Raw genomic sequence first — 20,014 nt, forward strand, 5'->3', positions numbered from 1 at the left:
AATTTCCTCTGCACCCTCTCCAACGCCTCCACATCCTTCCTATAATGCGGCAACCAAAACTGAACACAGTACTCTAAGTGTGGTCTAACTAGAGTTTTGTAAAGCTGCATCATCACCTCGCAGCTCTTAACCTCAATCCCACGATTTAAGAAAGCTAACATCCCATAGGCCTTCTTAACTGCTGTTTCCACCTGTGAGGCAACTTTCAGTGAACTGTGAATATGAACCCCCAGATCCCTCTGCTCCTCTACACTGCCAAGTACCTTGCCATTTACCTTGTACTCTGCCCTGGAGTTTGTCCTTCCAAAGTGTACCACCTCACACTTCTCTGGATTGAACTCTATCTGCCACTTGTCAGCCCAGCTCTGCATCCTATCAATATCCCTCTGTAAGTTCTGACAGCCCTCCACACTATCCACAACACCGCCTATCTTAGTGTTGTTCGCAAACTTACTAACCCAGCCTTCCACCCCCTCATCTAAGTCATCTACAAATATCACAAAAAGTAGAGGTCCCAGAACCGATCCCTGTGGGACACCACTAGTCACTGCCCTCCAATCCGAGGGCACTCCTTCCACCACAACCCTCTGCTTTCTACATGCAAGCCAATTCCTAATCCACACAGCCAAGCTTCCCTGGATCCCTTGGCCTCTGACCTTCTGAAGAAGCCTACCATGAGGAACCTTATCAAAGGCCTTACTAAAATCCATGAAGACCACATCCACCGCACTACCCTCATCAATCTTCCTCGTCACCTCCTCAAAGAACTCTATCAGGCTTGTGAGGCAAGATCTTCCCTTCACAAAGCAGTGCTGGCTGTCCCTAATCAGTCCATGATGTGTTCATAGATCCTATCCCTTAGAATCCTTTCTAACAGCTTACCCACCACAGACGTAAGGCTCACCGGTCTGTAATTCCCTGGACTATCCCTATTACCTTTTTTGAACAAGGGGACAACATTCGCCACGCTCCAATCCTCCGGCACCATCCCCGTGACAACGAGGACTCAAAGATCCTTACCAGCGGTTCAACAATCTCCTCCCTCGCCTCTCGAAGCAGCCTGGGGAAAATTCCGTCAGGCCCTGGAGATTTATCCGTCTTGATATTACTTAACAACTTCAACCCATCCTCTCTCTTGATATCTGCAACCTTGAGAACATTACCCTTACCAGCACTCCCTTCCGCGTCATCAAGACCCCTCTCCTCGGTGAATACAGAAGAGAAGTATTCATTGAAAACTTCTCCCACTTCCGCCGCCTCCAGGCACATTCTCCCACCTTTGTCTTTAATCGGACCTACCTTTACCCTAGCCATCCTCCTACCCTTCACGTACATGAAAAAGGTTTTGGGATTTTCCTTAACCCTACTAGCCAACGCCTTTTCATGTCCCCTTCTAGCCCTCCTCAGCCCTTTCTTAAGTTCCTTCCTCGCTACTCTATATTCCTCACGGGCCCTGTCTGAACCTTGCTGCTTATACCTTATGTATGCTACCTTCTTCTCCCTAACTAGTCGTTCCACCTCTTTCGTCACCCACGGTTCCTTCACCCTGCCATTCCTTCTCTGCCTCACCGGGACATATTTATCCCTAACATCCTGCATAAGATCCCTGAACATCGACCACATCTCCATGGTACATTTCCCTTCAAAAAGGACATTCTACTTTACACTCCCAAGTTCTCTCCTTCTAGCCTCATAGTTTGCCCTTCCCCAATTAAATGTCCTCTCTGCACCTGTCCCTGTCCATGACAATTTTAAAGGTTATGGAGCAATGGTCACTGTCCCCCAAATGCTCACCCACCAATAGATCCTTCACCTGTCCCAGTTCATTTCCTAAAACTAGACCTAACATGGCATTCCCTCTAGTCAGCTTGTCGACATACTGCGTCAAGAATCCCTCCTGGACACATTTAACAAATTCCGTCCCATCTAAACCTTTGGCACTAAGCAGATTCCAGTCTATATTTGGGAAGTTGAAGTCTCCCATTATAACAACCCTGTTATTTTTGCTTCTCTCCAAACACTGCCTGCCAATCTGCTCCTCTATACCTCTACTGCTACCGGGGGGCCTATAGAATACTCCTAGTAGAGTAACTGTTCCTTTCTTGTTCCTTAACTCCACCCATACGGACTCTAGAGATGATCCTTCTACAACATCCATCCTTTGCACAGCCGTAACAGTGTCCCTGACCAGTATCGCCACCCCTCCTCTTCTCCCCCCTTCCCTATCCCTCTTAAAACACCGAAAACCAGGAATATTCAATATCCACTCCTGCCCTGATGTCAGCCACGTCTCAGTAATAGCCACAATATCACAGTCCCCCATACTTATCCAAGCCCTCAGTTCATCTCCCTTATTCCTGACACTTCTTGCATTTAAGTAAACACACTTCAGTCCATCTACCTTACTACTTTTATAGCCTGTATTCTGCTTCTCCTTCCCCAAAGCCTCTCTAGATTGAGGTCAAGGGTCCATTTTATCATAGCAGAAGATCACCAGACTGTAAGCAGATTTAAAAGAACATTATTAGTAATTCTTAGAGACAGAATTTAGATTTAAAAGAGTAGAACAATTATAATACAAGTAATGAGTGGATCTGCAAAGAGCAGCTTGCAACGAATCGCCATGCTCCGGCGCCATCTTGCAGTAGTTCTGGTGAAGGAAAATTCAGAAGGATAAAGAGAAAAAGCAAAGTGATTGTGCTGAATAGCAAAATGGGTAATGATAACCAGAGTCAGTCAGGAAGGACAGTGCACACAAGCATAGAATATACTTCCAATTAGAGTCAGAGCAGAGGAAAATGGTAAAAAGACAAAATTAAATGCTCCTTATTTGAATGCACACAGCTATTGGTGTTGGTTTGTTGTCACGTGTATTGAGATACAGTGAAAAGCTTTTGTTTTGTGTGCCATCCAAACAGATCGTGCCATACATAATTACAATAAAAAGAAAACAGAATGCAGAATATAGTATCGCAGTTACAGAGAAAGTGCAATGTAAGGAGTCAAATAAAGTGCAAGGACCACAACGTGGTAGATTGAGAAATTGAGAGTTCATCCTTTAGTGTCTGAGAGGTCTGTTCAAGAGTGTGATAGAGTGTCCTAGAGAATTGGAAAATCGCAAATGTGATGGACCTGTTTAAGAAGGGAGGGAGGCAGAAGTCAGGAAATTATAGGCCGGTTAGCCTGATCTTGGTGGTTGCTAATATTTTTAAGGATGAAATTTCGGAGTACTTGAACATGAGGGACAACTTTTTCCTGCAGAGGGCCGTAAGTATATGGAACGAGCTGCCAGAGGAAGTGGTTGAGGCAGGTACAATAGTATCATTGAAGAAGCACTTGGATAGGTACATAGAGGGGCGGGACTAGGAGGGATATGGTCCGAAAGCAGGACATTGGGACTGGACGGGTGGGCACCATGGTTGGCATGGACTCATTGGGCCGAAGGGCCTGTATCCATGCTGTATTGCTCTATGACTCTAATACAAAGATAGGTGAAGGGACAGGTAGTGCTGCGGAAGCAGGGAATCTGCAGAAGGACTTGGACAAGTTGGGAGAGTGGGCAAGGAAGTGGCAGATGGAATACAGTGAAGGGAAATGTAGAGTTATGCACTTTGTTAAGAAGAATAAAGGTGTATAGACTATTTTCTAAATGGGGAGAGAATTCAGAAATCAGAAGTGCAAAGGGACTTGGGAGCCCTAGTTCAGGATTCCCTTAAGGTTAACTTGCAGGTTGATTCGGTAATAAAGAAGGCAAATGCTGTGTTGGCATTCATTTCAGGATGACTATGTATACCGAGAGGTAAAGCTGCAGCTCTATAAGACTCTGGTTAGACCGCACTTGGAATATTGTGTTCAGTTCTGGTCACCGCATTATAGGAAGGACATGGAAGCTTTGGAGAGGGTGCAGAGGAGATTTACAAGTATGCTACCAGGGTTGAAGAGCCTGTCTCATGAGGAGAGGTTGAGTGAGTTAGGGCTTTTCTCCTTGGAGCGACAGAGGATGAGAGAAGGCTTGATAGAGCAATATAAGATTATGAGAGGCATAGACAGAGTGGACAGCCAGCATTTTTTCCCCAGGGGGAGCATTGGCCAAAACTAGAGGTCACCTGTTCAAGGTGCGTGAAGGAAAGTTCAGGGGAGATGTCAGAGATAGGTTTTTTGCACAGAGTGGTGGGTGCCCGGAATGCACTGCCAGGAAGGGGTGGTAGGGGGCCGATACAATAGGGTCATTTAAGAGACGATTAGATAGGCACATGGACGAAAGAAAAGTAGAGGGTTATGGGAGGTGAAGTAAAGGGGGATAGATTGAATAAGGTTTATGCTTATATAGGTTGGCACAACATCGTGGGCTGAAGGGCCTGTACTGTGCTGTACTTTTCTGTGCTCCAGAATATAACTGCAAAGATGTACTGCTGGAGACTTAAGGAACTGCAGATGCTGGAATCTGGAGCAGCACACAAAAATGCTGGAGAAATTCAGTGGGTCAGCATGTACTACTGAGGCTTTATAAGGTGTTAGATTGCACTTGGAATATTGTAAGCAATTTCGGGCCCAGTATATAAGGAAGAATGTGCTGGCTCGGGAGAGGGTCCAGAGGAGGTTCACAAGAATAATCCCGGGGATGAAAGGGTTAACATATGAGGAGTGTTTGATGGCTCTGGACCTGTACTCACTGGAGTTTAGAAGGATGGGGGGGATCTCATTGAAACCTACTGGATACTGAAAGACCTGGATAGAGTGGAGAGGATATTTCCATTAGTAGGAGGATCTAGGATCCGATGGCACAGCCTCAGAATAAAGGGACGTCTCTTTAAAACTGAGATGAGGAGGAATTTCTTTGGCCAGAGGGTGGTTAATCTGTGGAATTCGTTGCCACAGAGAGCAGTGGAGTCCAAGTTTTTTGGATTGACACAGAAACCTGCATCTACCTATCACCACCTTGTGCTCACCTTGCCTCCCCTCTTTTGTCCACCTATCACTGCTCTGTTTCTCCCCCCCTATATATTAGGCTTCCCCCTTTTCCTGAGCCAAAATGTTGACCGTCTGTTTTTCCCCATGGATGCTGCCTGGCCTGCTGATTTCCTCCAGCATCTTGTTGTTTTTTCATCCAGGTTCCAGCATCTGCAGTCCTTTGTTTCTCCAGTTCCTTTCCTCCCACTGATGCTGTTTGACACGCTGAGTTCTTCCAGCAGATTGTTTGTTGCTCCATAATTTCCACTGATGTCATTCCTTTATTTTATTTAATTTGTTTTGGGGAGATTTCTGAAAATGCTGCTTCCATTTAGCAGTTGGAAAGTTGATTGCTCTCATCTCAGCATGTTGCTGATGTAGAATATAGAACATGAATATTACAGCACAGGAACAGGCCCCTTGGCCCATGATGCCTACACTAACCATGATGCCAGTCTGAACTAATCCCATCTGCCTGTACAATGTCCATAATCTCCCTATTCCTTGCATGTTCATATGTCTTTCTAAATGCTTCTTAAATGATGCTATCGTTTCTGCTTCTACTGTTTCCCATCGCAGCACTCTAGGCATCTCTCACCCTCTTGCCTTGTAAATCTTCTTTAGTTTCCCCTTTTCACCTTAAACCTATACTCCCTAGTATTTGACATTTTCACCCTGGGGAAAAAGCCTCTGACTATCTTCCCTATCTATGTCTCTCATAACTTTATATACTTCTATTATCGAAGGTTGACCTTCGAGAACCTCTTCTGCACCCGCTCCAAAACTTCCACATCCTTCCTGTAATGCAGCAACCAGAACTGCACACAGTACTCCAAGTGTGGCCCAACTAAAGTTTTATACAGCTGCAACATGACCTTCTGACTTTAATACTCAACGCCCTGACTGATGAAGGCAAGCATGCTGTACACCTTCTTTAGAAGTCTTTCCACTTATGTTGCCACTTTCAGGCAGCTATGGACTTGCATCCCTCTGTATATCAATGCTTCTAAATGTATATTTTCCTCTTGTATTTGACCTCCCAAAATGCACTACCTCATACTTGTCTGGATTAAACTCCATCCACTATAATGAAGAAGGTTGTCTAAGGATACAGAGGGACATAGATCAGCTGGAAAATTGGGCAGAGCGGTGGCAGATGGAATTTAGTCCAGACAATTGTGAGGTAAGGGTTAGGGTTAACCCTAAGGCACTTTGGGAGGTCCCAATCTGGTAGGAAATAGAGAGTTAATGACTGGGACCTTAGGAGTGTTGATGTACAGAGAAACCTTGGGGTGCAAGTCCATAGCTCCCTAAAAGTGGTGACACAGGTCAATAGGTGAGTGAAAAAAACATTTGGTACACTGGCTTTTGTAGTCTGAGGCATTGAATTGGGACGTCATGTTGTAGTTGTACAAAACATTGGTTAAACCACACTGAGAGTATTGTGTACATTTTGGTTGCCATGCTACAGGAAGGACATGGGCCTGTATGTTCTCTGTGATAGCAAGAGAGAGAATGCAGAAAAGATGTTGCCTGGAATGGATGACTGTAGTTATAACACTTTTAATGATTTGGAAGAGGGTATCGAATATAGCGGATCTAAGTTTGCTGATGACACTAAATTACTTTCCCCGTGTGTCTGTGTGGGTTTCCTCCGGGTGCTCCAGTTTCCTCCCACATTCCAAAAATGTATAGGTTAGGAGCTGTGGGCATGCTATGTTGGTGCTGAAACAGTGGTGACACTTGCGGGCTGCCCCCAGCACATTCTCAGTAACACAAGGATGCGTTTCACTGTGTGTTTCAATGTATATGTGACTAATAAATAAATAGTTTAAATTATGCAGAGGATTGGAGAGTCTGCAGAAAGATATAGATAGGTTAACTGAGTGGGCAAGGATCTGGTAGATGGAGTACAACGTTGGTAAATGCGAGGTCATCCACTTTGGAAGGAAAGATAGAAGATCAGATTATTATTTAAATGGTGAAAGATTGCAGCATGCTGTTGTGCAGAGGGACTTAGGAGTGCTTGTGCGTGAATCGCAAAAGGTTGGTTTGCAGGTACAACAGGTTATCAAGAAGGCAAATGGAATGTTGGCCTTCATTGCTGGAGGGATTGAATTTAAGAACAGCAAGGTTATGCTGCAACAGTACAGGGTACTGGTGAAGCTGCACTTGGAGTACTGTGTGCTATTCTGGTCTCCTCACTTGAGGGAGGATATACGGGCTTTGGAGCGGTGCAGGGGAGGTTCATCAGGATGATTCTGGAGATGAGGGGGTTAGCCTATGAGGAGAGATTGAGTCACCTGGAACTATACTCGCTGGAATTCAGAGAATGAGTGTGGATCTTATAAAATTATGAAAGGGATAAATAAGATAGAGGCAGGAAAGCTGTTTCCACTGGTAGGTGAGACTAGAACGAGGGGCCATAGCCTCAAGATTCAGGGAAATAGATTTAGGACAGAGATGAGGAGAAACTGCTTTTCCCAGAGAGTGGTGAATCTGGAATTCTCTGCCCAGGGAAGCAGTAGAGGCTACCTCATTAAATATATTTAAGACACAGATACATTTTTGTAGAGCAGGGGAATTATGGGTTATGTGAATCTAAGTCCATGGCCAGATCAGCCATGATCTTATTGAATGTCGGAGCAGGCTCACTGGGCCAGATGGTCTACTCCTGCTCCTATTTCTTATGTTCTTCTAAGGGGATATTGGATAGGCTGGGTTAATTCTCACTGGAATGTAGGAGGCTGGGGCAAATGGGATTCGTGTACAGGGGCATCACAAATGCTGGGGACAGGATGAGTCGGAAGGACTGCGGTTGGGGAATCAAGAACTAGAGGGCATAGGTTTAAGGTGAGAAGGGAGAGATTTAATAGGAATTTGAGGAGCAATTTTTTACACAGACGATTGAATGAAGTAAACTTATAAGCCCAGAGTGATATGGTTGGAGGGGAATAGAACTGACTGGGTTGCTTGACAGAGAGCCTGCATGGACTCAAGTGTCTGAATAACCTCCTGTGCTACAATTCAATGACCCAGTATGAAAACTTTCTGTACATCTCTATTCTTTTAACAGATGCAATGCTGATGGTTGCAGAGAGATTGGAGGGACCGTTCAACATTGAATCAGTCATGGACCCCATTGATGTTAAGATTTCTGATGCAATCATGAACATGCAGGAGAACAGTATGCAGATCTCCCAAAAGGTATGAATGTGCTTTGCTGCTTCTCACTGCTCTGACCCTGATCTACAGTCAAGTAGATATTTCCAGCACTCTTTTATGAAATCACATTATAGATCGAAACTCTCTTGTCCGGCATTCTGTGTCCACCAACTCCTGTGGTCTGACAGGTTTTGAATCTGTAATACAGATCTGTACTAATTAATTCTAACTAAGATCTCAAATTAAGACCTGTACTAATTTGTAGCTAATTAACTGACCAGTGCAACTTTTGTGATCTCAGCCAACAGCATTTCTGAGTTACGGAAATTTTAGTTTACAGACAGTTCTCAGAACCCTTGTGTGACCCAGGAAGTGTCAGTACTTAAAACAGTTCTCCTGCTTGGATAAGTGCGAGGTGTTGCAATTTTGGAAATTGGGTGGGACTTTCACAGTGAATGGTAGGGCCCTGGGGAGTGTTGTAAGACAGAGACACTGAGGAGTACAAGTACGTGATTCACTGAAAGTGGTGTCACAGGTAGACAGGGTGGTGAAGAAGGCTTCTGGCACACTGGCCTTCATCAGTCAGGGCACTGAATATAGAAGATGGGATGTTATGTTGCAGTTTTACAAGACGTTGGTGGGGCTGCACCTGAAGTATTGTGTTCAGTTTTAGTCACCTTGCTATAGGAAGGCTCATTCAGAAAGCCAGGAGGCATGGGATCCAGGGAAACTCAGCTGTGTGGATTCAGAATTAGTTCACTCATAGAAGACAGAGGGTGGTAGTAGATGGACCGTATTCTGCCTGGAGGTCGGTGACCAGTGGTGTCCCACAGGGATCTGTTCTGGGACCCCTGCTCTTCGTGATTTTTATAAATGCCTTGGATGAGGATGTGGAAGGGTGGGTTACAAAACCTGATGATACAAAGTTTGGTGGTGTTGTGGATAGTGTAGAAGGTTTCTGTAGCTTACGACAGGATATTGATAGAATGCAGATCTGGGCTGAGAAGTGGCAGATTGAGTTCAACCCAGAAAAGTGTGAAGTGATACACTTCGAGAGATCGAATTTGAAGACATAATACAAGGTTAATAGCAGGACTCTTAGCAGCGTGGAAGAACAGGGTGATCTCAGGGTCCACGTCCATAGATCCCTCAAGGTTGCCACGTGGGTGAATAGTATAGTTAAGAAGGTGTATGGTGTGTTGGCTTTCATTAATCGGGGTATTGAGCTCAAGAGCCGTGAGGTAATGCTGCAGCTCTATAGAACTCTGGTCAGACCACACTTGGAGTATTGTGTTTAGTTCTGGTCACCTCATCATAGGAAGGATGTGGAAGCTTCAGAGAGGATGCAGAGGAGATTTACCAGGACGCTGCCTGGATTGGAGAGCATGTCTTATGAGGATAGGTTGAGTGAGCTCGGGCTTTTCTCTTTGGAGAGGAGGAGGATGAGAGGTGATTTGATAAAGGTATACAAGATGATAAGACGCATAGATCAAGTGGACAGTCAGAGACTTTTACCCAGGGCAAAAATGGCTAAGATGAGGGGGCATAATTTTAAGGTGATTGGAGGAAGATAAGAGGGGGATGTCAGAGGTAAGTTTTTTAAACAGAGAATGGTGGGTGCATGGAACCGGCAGAGGTTGTGGGGTCAGATACATTAGGGACATTTAAGAGACTTTTAGATTGACACGTGAATGATAAAGAAATGGAGGGCTATGTGGGAGGGAAGGGTCAGATAGATCTTAGGGAAGGAGAAGATGTTGACACAACATCATGGGCCAAAGGGCCTGAGCTGTACTGTGCTGTTATGTTCTATGAAAGATGCCATTACACTGGAAAGAGTGCAGAGAAGATTTAAGAGGATGTTGCTGGGTCTTGAAGGACTGAGTTATGGAGAGAGGCTTAACAGGTTGGGACATTTTTCATCAGAGTGTAGGAGAATGAGGGGTGATCTTTGAGAGGTGTATAAAATCATGAGGGCATAGATAGGATGAATGCATACAGTCTTTTTCCTAGATATGGGGAATCAAGGACTAGATGGCAAAGGTTTAAGGTGAAAGGGGGAGAAATTTAATAGGAACCTGAGGGGTGACTTTTTCTCCCAGAGGGTGGTCAGTATATAAAATGATCTGCCAGAGGAAGTGATTGTGGCAGGTACATTAACAACATTTAAAAGGTACTTGGACAGGTACATGGACAGGAAAGGTTCAGAGGGATATGGGCCAAACGTAGGCAAATCGGACTAGCTTAGATGGGAATCTTGGTTGGTATAGACCAGTTGGGCCAAAGGGCCTATTTCCATCATGAATAACTCGGACTCCTTCGAACTGCACGTCACCTGGTATCCCTTTGTGTTTCTGCCGGCTGCCCTGCGACAGGCATGGCTGTCCCCTTCCCCAGCCGCTTCTCCCAGTGGCGGTGGCAACCTCCCACGGTGATCCCAGACGGTGGGCAGCCACCAGAGTGGCTATTGTTGTTCCTCTATTTAAGAAAGGGACAAGGGAAAATCCAGGGAACCATAGACTGGTGAGTCTCATGTCAGTTGTAGGGAAATTGCTGGAGAAAATACCTAGAGAAAGGATATACGAGCATCTGGAATCCAATGGCTTGATTAGGGAAAGCCAGCATGGCTTTGTGCAGGGCAAGTCGTGTCTTACTAACCTGGTTGAGTTTTTTGACAAGGTGATGAGAGAGATTGATGAAGGTAGAGCTGTGGATGTCATCTATATGGACTTCAGTAAGGCATTTGACAAGGTCCCACAACATCATTTAATCAAGTAAGTTCGGATGCATGGGGTCAGTGGACAATTGGCTGTGTGGATCCAGAACTGGCTTGCCCATAGAAGACAGTGTGGTGGTTGAAGGGACTTATTCGGGCTGGAGGCCTGTGAGCAGTGGTGTTCCACAGGGATCTGTACTGGGACCTCTGCTGCTTGTGATGTACATAAATGACCTGGATGACTATGTTGGTGGGTGGGTTAGTAAGTTTGCAGACAATACTAAGATTGGTGGAGTTGTGAATAGTGTAGAAGACTAGCGACGAATACAGCGTGATATAGATCAGTTGCAGATGTGGGCAGAGAAATGGCAGATGGAGTTTAACCCAGATAAATGTGAGGTGTTGCACCTTGGTGGGACTAATGTCAAGAGGCAGTACACTCTTAAGGGCAAGACCCTTAACAGTGATAAAGAGCAGAGAGACCTTGAGGTGCAAATCCATGGTTCACTGAAAGTGGCTACACAGGTAGATAGGGTGGTAAAGAAAGTTTACGGAATGCTTGCTTTCATTAATCGATGTATTGAGTATAGAGTCAAGGAGTTATGATGCATCTCTATAGAACTCTGGTTAGGCCGCATTTAGAGTATTGCATACAATTCTGGTCACCTCACTACAGCAAGGACCCTTTAGAGAGGGTACGGAGGAGGTTTACTCGGATGCTGCCTGGATTAGAGGGCATGTGCTATTAGGAGAGGCTGGACAAACTTAGGCTCTTTTTTCTGGAGTGGCAGAGGATAAGGGGTGATCAGTTGGAGGTGTTTTAAGATTATTAGGTGCATAGATAAGGTGGACAAGCAATATCTTTTTCCCTTTATTGAGTGATCCAATACCAGAGGGCATGCATTTAAGGTGAGGGGGGTAGGTTCAGAACAGATGTGAGGTGTACATTTTTTACTCGGAGTGATGAATGTCTGGAATGCATTGGGGCTTCATTGTTGGGGGCTTTTAAAAGGTGCTTGGATGGGCACATGAATGAGAGGAAAATGGAGGGATATGGGCATTCTTTAGGTAGGAGGGAATGGCTATGTTGGCACAACATTTGTGGGCTGAAGGGCCTATTCTGTGCTGTACTGTTCTATGTTCTATGACTCAGAGGAAGGTGATTGGGAGCAATTTCAAGATCCAAGGTTGAATCTCTCTAGTCCCAAGAGTACTGGACTGGTAACCTGTGCAGTTTAATAGAACTTGTGTTAATTCTTCCCAATACTGTGGTGACCAGAACTGCACACGGCCCTGCAGCTCCAAGGGTTCTACCCACTCCAACAAGATCCCACCAGCAGTTTTCATTCCCCTTCCCTGCCTTTTCAGTATTTCAAAGGGATTGCTCCTCTCCTGACTCCCTGGTCCTCTCTTCCATCCAGAGCAACCATTTCCTGTCTTTCCAGGAACCACAGGGAGATCCTGTCCTTTCAATTCTTCCCTTCACCATTCAGAGACACAAATAGTTTTTCCAGGTGCAGCAGTGATTCACTTGCACTTATTCTAATCTACTGTACGGCATTTAAGAACATAGAACAGTATAGCACAGGGGCAGGCCTTTTGGCCCACGATATCTCGATACCAAATGAAACTAATCCCATCTGCCTACATGTGATCCATACCTCTCTCATCCCTGTATGTTCATACAGTCTAGCCATCTCATACTATAAATATAAAGAGCTGGCCTAAGCTGCACTTATAAAGCATCTGCATCTTTTTATTGTTTGCACAGTTTCTAAAGCCAACTGAAGTTGAAACCACACCTTTTATGGTGCAATTCCCTGAGTATCACTAACCTACTTCAGTGGAATTCTTAATAGTGTTTAATTTTACAACATGCTGTCTATGTGTCATAAAGTTCAGACTGCCTTGATCAGTAAAAAGCTTGATTTGGCCTTGAGATTGAAGAAGTTTATTTCAGCTTTTTTTTAAATTAACTCTTCCATTTTACTGTTTATTATCTAGACATTGGTCAAGTCCAAGTTCCAGTTTTTTGCCATGGGCATACTTACCCAGGGTATAAATGCCATGAAAATTAGCTTTTTGCAGCAGCAGCACAGTACATTATAAACATGACAAACAAATTACATAAATTTAAATTAACATAAATTAAGCATACACAAACAATAAATAAAAATAAAATAACAACATTAGTGTTGTTGAGGGAAATATAGTCCAAGGTAGAATTAGTGTTTCTCAGGTCGGTTCAAGAACCTGTTGCCAGTGGGACGAAGCTGTTCTTGAACCTTGAGGCGTGGGTCTTCAGGCTCCTGTATCTCCTACCTGATTGCAGCAACGAGAAGAGGGCATGGCCCAGATGGTGGATGACCTTAATGATAGATGTCACCTTCTTGAGACGTCACCTCTTGTAGATATGCTCAATGGTGGGGAGAGCTGTACCCGTGATGGAACTGGCTGTCCACCGCTCTGTGTAGCTTCTTACATTCCTGCGCATTAGAGTTCCCATACCAGGCCATAATGCAACCAGTCAGAATGCCTTCCACTGAATATCTGTAGAAGTTTGTGGGTCTTTGATAGCATACCAAATCTCCTTAAACTTCAAAGAATGTAGAAACACTGCTGCGCCGCCTTCATGGTTGCATCAATGTGTTGAGCTCAGGATAGATCCTCCAAGATGCTGACACCCAGGAACTTAAAGCTGCTCACCCTTTCCACCGCACACCCTTCAATGAGGACTGGTGCAAGTTTGCTTGACATCCCCCTTCCTCAAGTTCACAATCAGTTCCTTGGTCTTGCTGAGGTTGAGAGTGATGTTGTTGTTATGACACCACTCAACCAGCTGACCTACCTCACTCCTGTACACCACCTCGTCACCATCTGTGGTTCTGTCAACAACAGAGGTGTCATTGGTGAATTTGTAGATGGCATTGGAGCTGTGCTTAGCTATACATTCGTAGCTATAGAGAGAGTAGAGCAGGGGACTAAGCACATAGTTCTGAGGTGCGTCTGTGTTGGTCAGTGAGGACGAGATGAGGTTTCTGATCCATACTGATTGTGGTTTCCCAGTCTCACTAAAGCAGCCAATGTAATCAAAGACCCCACCCACCCTGGACATTCTTTCTTCTCCACCCACACCCCCCCCCCCCCCCCCCCCCACTGGGCAGAAGATACAAAAGCCTGAAAGCACGTACCACCAGGCTCAAGGACAGCTTCTATCCCGCTATTATAAGACTATCAAACAGTTTCCTTGTTCAATAAGGGACTCAAAATCTACCTCGTTGTGGCTTTGCACCTTATTGTCTGCCTGCACTGCACTTTCTCTGGAATTCCATTCTGCATTCTGTTATTGTTTTCCCTTGTACTACTTCAATGCACTGATGTGATGAAATGATCTGCATGAATTGCATGCAAAACAAAGTTTTTCATTGTATCTTGGTTATGTGGCAATAATAAACCAATTTTCTGTCAGGTTTGTCGAGTGTTCCCAAGATCGCTAATGTATTTAAATGGCTCAAAATATCGTTTGTTACTCCAGCCACTATGGCTGCAGATTTCAGCTTTAAAACATAGGAATGTGAATATTTTATTGTTCCCTTGCGAGCCAGCTACAAAATGTTGCCACTCTCCAGCGCCATCACGTGATGTTTAGTCAGGCGTTTAATTACTAGTTTAATTAGTTCAGCACAACATCTTGGGCCGAAGGGCCTGTTCCTGTGCTGTACTGTTCTGTGTTCTATGACGAAATAGTCCCATTCTTAATGCAGTGGATGAACTTTTTAATCATGAAATCCAGTTCAAAGACAGGAATACCAAACTGATATGACATTATGGTATACATAATAGATTACTAATTTTATTCACTCCAGGCATTTCAGGGTTGTGGAAAACCCAAGTCTCTACCCGTGAGCCGTTTGACTCGGTCTATATCAGATGGGTTTAATCCAAGGTTTAGACCCTATAGTCCTGAAGAGCGTCCTACAACAGCAGCTGGCACAAGCCTCGACAGACTGGTAAGTGCTTAAATGTTGATTGGATGCCATTGTACTTGCACTCAACAAGTGATCCTTTGTCTAATGAATAAGCCACTGGGTTCAGTTCTTCATGGTGGAGTGAAAAATTGTGACAAATCCAAGTCAGCCATTCAACTCCTCTGACTGCTTCCACCATTTAACAATCAGATCAGCCATGATCTTATTAAATGAAATCAAGTTTGAGGGACCAAATGGTCTATTCCTGCTCCTAATTCATATGTTCATATAGTTGATCTGTCACCTAACTCCATATGCTCATCTTTGCCACATATTCATGAGTACCTTTTAGTAAACGAAAATCTGAAGCAATGAAAGAAAAAAGAATATTCTTGTGAATCTCCTCTGCACCCTTTCCAGCTTAATGAAATGCTTCCTTTCATATGGCAACCAGAACTGCACACAATATTATAGGTATAGTGCCATCAATGCCTTGTACGGCTGTAATAGGCCGTCCCAACTCTCCTCAATGCCCTGATCGATGAAGGCAAGTGTTCCGTATGCCTTTTTCACCACCCTGTCCAACTGTGTGCAACGCAGGGAAGTATGCACTTGTATCACTCGGTCTCTCTGTTCTACAACACCCCCCAGGGCCCTGCCATTCACTCCATTTACTGTGTAAGTCCTGCCCTGGTTTAACTTCCCAAAATGAATCACTTTGCACTTGTGAGAGTTAAATTCCATTCTGTAATTCCTTTGACCAATTCCCCAGTTGATCTGTTGGAAGCTCAGAAAACTTTATTCACTGTCCATTACACCAACAATTTTGGTGTTATCCACAAACTTACTAATCATACCATCTACAGTCTCCTCTAAATTTTTAATATATATGACAAACAACAGGCAACTCAGCACTGATCCCTGTGACACACCACTAGTAACAGGCCTCCAATCTGTCAAACAACCCTTGATGAAGGGTCTCAACCGAAACATCGACTGTTCTTTTCTCTCCATAGATGCTGCCCGACCTGCTGAATTCCTCCAGCATTTTGTGTGTTCCTCCACTACCACCCTCTGCCTCCTGACAGCAAGCCATACAACATAGAACAATACAGCACAGGAGCAAGTCCTTTGGCCTACGATATTATGCAAACTAATTAAGCTAATGACACCTAAGTAAAGGCAAAACATTAGCTATCCTCCAATCTTCCGGTACCTCACCCATAGGTAACAAAGATATGGAAATTTCTGCCAGGACCCAATAATTTCTTTCTTTACTTCTCACAACATCCTAGGATGTATCTGGTCAGATTCCCTCATAGGCACTTCTGAAATGTCCTTTTCCTTAAAAGAGGCTTTCCTAGAATAAGTTGACAGAGACCTCGAGCACATAAAGAGGGATTTATCCATGACTGCCAACACCTCCTCTTTTGTAATGTCCATATGCTTCAGGACATTACTGTTCTCTTCCCTGAACTCACCAGCTTTCATGTCCTTCTCCATGGTAAATACAAATGAGAAGTATTCATTTAATACCTCACCCATCCCCCTTGGCTCCACACATGGACAACCACACTGAACCTTAAGGGGACCCATTCTCTCCCTAGTTACCCTTTTGCTCTTAATATATGTACAGAATCTTTTGGGATTCTCCTTTACCTTATCTCTCATGTCCTCCTTTTTCCCTTCTAATTTCTTTCTTCAGTGTACTCCTATATCCCTTGGACTCTTCAAGGGATTGGCTTGATCCCAGGTACATGTATCTGACACAGGCCTCCTTTTTCCAGACTAGATCCTCGCTGTCCCTCATCAACCAGTGTTCTGTAATCATGCCAGCCTTGCCCTTCATTCCAACAGAACATGCTGGCCCAGAAATCTATCTCTCTCTTTTAAAAGCCTCCCACTTGCCGAATATCCCTTGTATCAAGGCCTATTAACTGCCCAACTTTGACCTATTCATTCGAACTATCTTTCACTGCAACATCATATTCCCACATGGCTCTTTGAGCATTCTAAACATTCTTTACCTTTCTTATAGTCTCTCTTGCGTGCCTCCACCCAAAACTGTACCACTATGTACCATTTCAAAGACGTACAGCAGCATGCAAAAGTTTGGGCACCCCTGGTCAAAATTTGTTACTGTGAATAGCTAAGCGAGTAAAAGATGACCTGATTTCCAAAAGGCATAAACTTAAAGATGACACATTACCTTAATATTTCAATCAAGATTACTTTTTTATTTCCATCTTTTACAGTTTCAAAATAACAAAAAAGGAAAAGGGCCTGAAGCAAAAGTTTGGGCACCCTGCATGGTCAGTACTTAGTAACACCCCCTTTGGCAAGTATCACAGCTTGTAAACACTTTCTGTAGCCAGCTAAGAGTCTTTCAATTCTTGTTTGGGGGATTTTCACCCATTCTTCCTTGCAAAAGGCCTCTAGTTCTGTGAGATTCTTGGGCCATCTTGCATGCACTGCTCTTTTGAGGTCTATCCACAGATTTTCGATGATGTTTAGGTCGGGGGACTGTGAGGACCATGGCAAAACCTTCAGCTTGTGCCTCTTGGGGTAGTCCATTGTGGATTTTGAGGTGTGTTTAGGAATGTTATCCTGTTGTAGAAGCCATCCTCTTTTCATCTTCAGCTTTTTTACAGATGGTGTGGTGTTTGCTTCCAGAATTTGCTGGTATTTAATTGAATTCATTCTTCCCTCTACCAGTGAAATGTTCCCTGTGCCACTGGCTGCAACACAAGCCCAAAGCATGATTGATCCACCCCCGTGCTTAACAGTTGGAGAGGTGTCCTTTTCATGAAATTCTGTACCCTTTTTCTCTCCAAGCATACCTCTGCTCATTGCGGCCAGAAAGTTCTATTTTAACTTCATCAGACCACAGGACCTGTTTCCAAAATGCATCACGCTTGTTTAGATGTTCCTTTGCAAACTTCCGACGCTGAATTTTGTGGTGAGGACACAGGAAAGGTTTTCTTCTGATGACTCTTCCATGAAGGTCGTATTTGTGCAGGTTTTGCTGCACTGTAGAACAGTGCACCCCCACTCCAGAGTCTGCTAAATCTTCCTGAAGGTCTTTTGCAGTCAAACGGGGGTTTTGATTTGCCTTTCTTGCAATCCTACGAGCAGTTCTCTCGGAAAGTTTTCTTGGTCTTGCGGACCTCAACTTGACCTCCACTGTTCCTGTTAACTGCCATTTCTTAATTACATTACGAACTGAGGAAACGGCTACCTGAAAACGGCTTTGCTATCTTCTTATAGCCTTCTCCTGCTTTGTGGGCATCATTTATTTTAATTTTCAGAGGGCTAGGCAGCTGCTTAGAGGAGCCCATGGCTGCTGATTGTTGGGACAAGGTTTGAGGAGTCAGGGTATTTATAAAGCTTTGAAATTTGCATCAGCTGGCCATTCCTAACGATTACTGTGAACAAGCCATAGCCGTAACAAGCTAATGAAGGTCTGAGACCTTGGTAAAAGTTATCTGAGAGCTCAAATCTCTTGGGGTGCCCAAACTTTTGCATGGTGCTCCTTTCCTTTTTTCACTCTAAAATTGTACAAAACAAAAATAATACACTAATCTTGCTGAAAATGTTGAAAAGAATGTTTCATCTTTAACTTTATGACTTTTGGAGATCAGTTCATCTTCCACTCACTTAACTATTCACAGTAACAGAAATTTTGACCAGGGGTGCCCAAACTTTTGCATGCCACTGTACATGTAGGTTAACATGAGTTTAAATGGGTGGCGTGGACTCATTGAGCTAGAAGGGCCTGTTAACGTGCTGTATAAATGAAGTTTTAAAGTTTTTACCTATTCTAGTGTGAGAGCCAGACTATATTCAAACATGAAATTCAAGAACTGCAGATGCTGGAAATCTGAAGTGAAAACAGGACATGCTGGAAACAGAAAAGTATTTGACCTGATATGTTCTCACTGTTTCCCTTTTGATGATGCTTCATGACCTGATGAATGTTTCTAGCATTTTCTGTTTTTCAACATTCAGGCATGGGCTGATGTAGGAAGTAACATTTGCACCATGAAAGTGCATGGTGATAGCCCACTCCAGGAGTCCATCCACCGACCCTGGAGATTCCCTTTACTTAACCCCTGATCAATATGGAGTCTTTGACCTGAAACTCAATTGGACCAGCCATGCAAATGCTATGACTGCAAGAGCAAGTCAGAAACTAGGTACTTTTTCCAAAATCTTTCAGGAATGTGAAGGAATTCTCTTCACTTTCTTTGATAAATGAAGCTTCTATAATTCTCAAGAAACTTTGTATTCCATCCATTAGCCTAAACATTCACCATCTGCAGCTTCCTTTCCAAGTTGCGGAGCAGTCTGACCTGGAAATACTTTGTTATTCCTTCATCCCTGGATTTAAATTCTGGAATCCCCGACCAGCAATGATTCACTAGGACAGCAACAATTCAACATCTTTGCACTTGAGAACATAGAACAGTACAGCACAGGAACAGGCCCTTCAGCCCATGATGTCTGCGTCAAACATGATGCCAAATTAAATCTCTTCTGCCGGCACATGGTCTGTATCCCTCCATTCCCAAAGATTTCCACCTTCTCAAGATCAATTACGGATAGATAATTAATGGTGGCCTTGCCAGCAATACTCACATCCAGCAAATGAATTTAAAAAAGCAAGTTTCCAGGTCCTTGTACTCTCAAAACAGAACTTCTTCTGTCCCAACATGTACTACAGAACTTGCATCCTCCCTCAATGATTTCCTTTTCAAGCTGATTTGAAATGTGCCTCGCTAAGGCAACAGGTGTTAATGTATCAGGAGGAACTCTAAACTGTCTCCAAAAGGGATGCTAACTGTCAGACCAATTGAATACTCTACAATTACGATGCTACATTACTGACTTGCACTTGTGTAAAAGCCATGATTAAGAGATTTAAAGAAGACACCAAAATTGGCAGTGTAATTGACAATGAAGAAGAAAATTGTAGGCTGCAGAAAGACATCAGTGGAATGATTAGGCAGGCAGAAAAATGATAAATGGAATTCAGTCTGGAGAAGTACAAGGTGAGCATTTGAGGAGGTCAAATAGGGAAAGATAATGCACAATAAAAAAATAAGATAAAAGTTTAGAATAACACAGGAATCTTGGAGTGCATGTTCAAAAGTCCCTCTGAAGATAACAGAACAAATAGATAGTGTTCAGAAGGCATGTAGGATACTTGCATTTA

The 20,014-nt window shown here is 43.9% G+C and overlaps 1 protein-coding gene across 1 annotated transcript in view; it reads left to right on the forward strand.

The window, feature by feature from the left end:
• Window positions 1–20,014, forward strand: part of gpc4 (glypican 4) — a 158,445-nt gene that overhangs the window by 102,745 nt on the left and 35,686 nt on the right. The window contains exons 5-6 of the mRNA XM_052022547.1: window positions 8,027–8,157; window positions 14,698–14,841. Coding sequence (XP_051878507.1) covers window positions 8,027–8,157; window positions 14,698–14,841 — 275 coding nt within the window. The remainder of the gene's footprint in view (window positions 1–8,026; window positions 8,158–14,697; window positions 14,842–20,014) is intronic.

The sequence above is a fragment of the Pristis pectinata genome, chromosome 8 (assembly GCF_009764475.1).
Source record: "Pristis pectinata isolate sPriPec2 chromosome 8, sPriPec2.1.pri, whole genome shotgun sequence".
Classification (NCBI taxonomy): Eukaryota; Metazoa; Chordata; class Chondrichthyes; order Rhinopristiformes; family Pristidae; genus Pristis; species Pristis pectinata.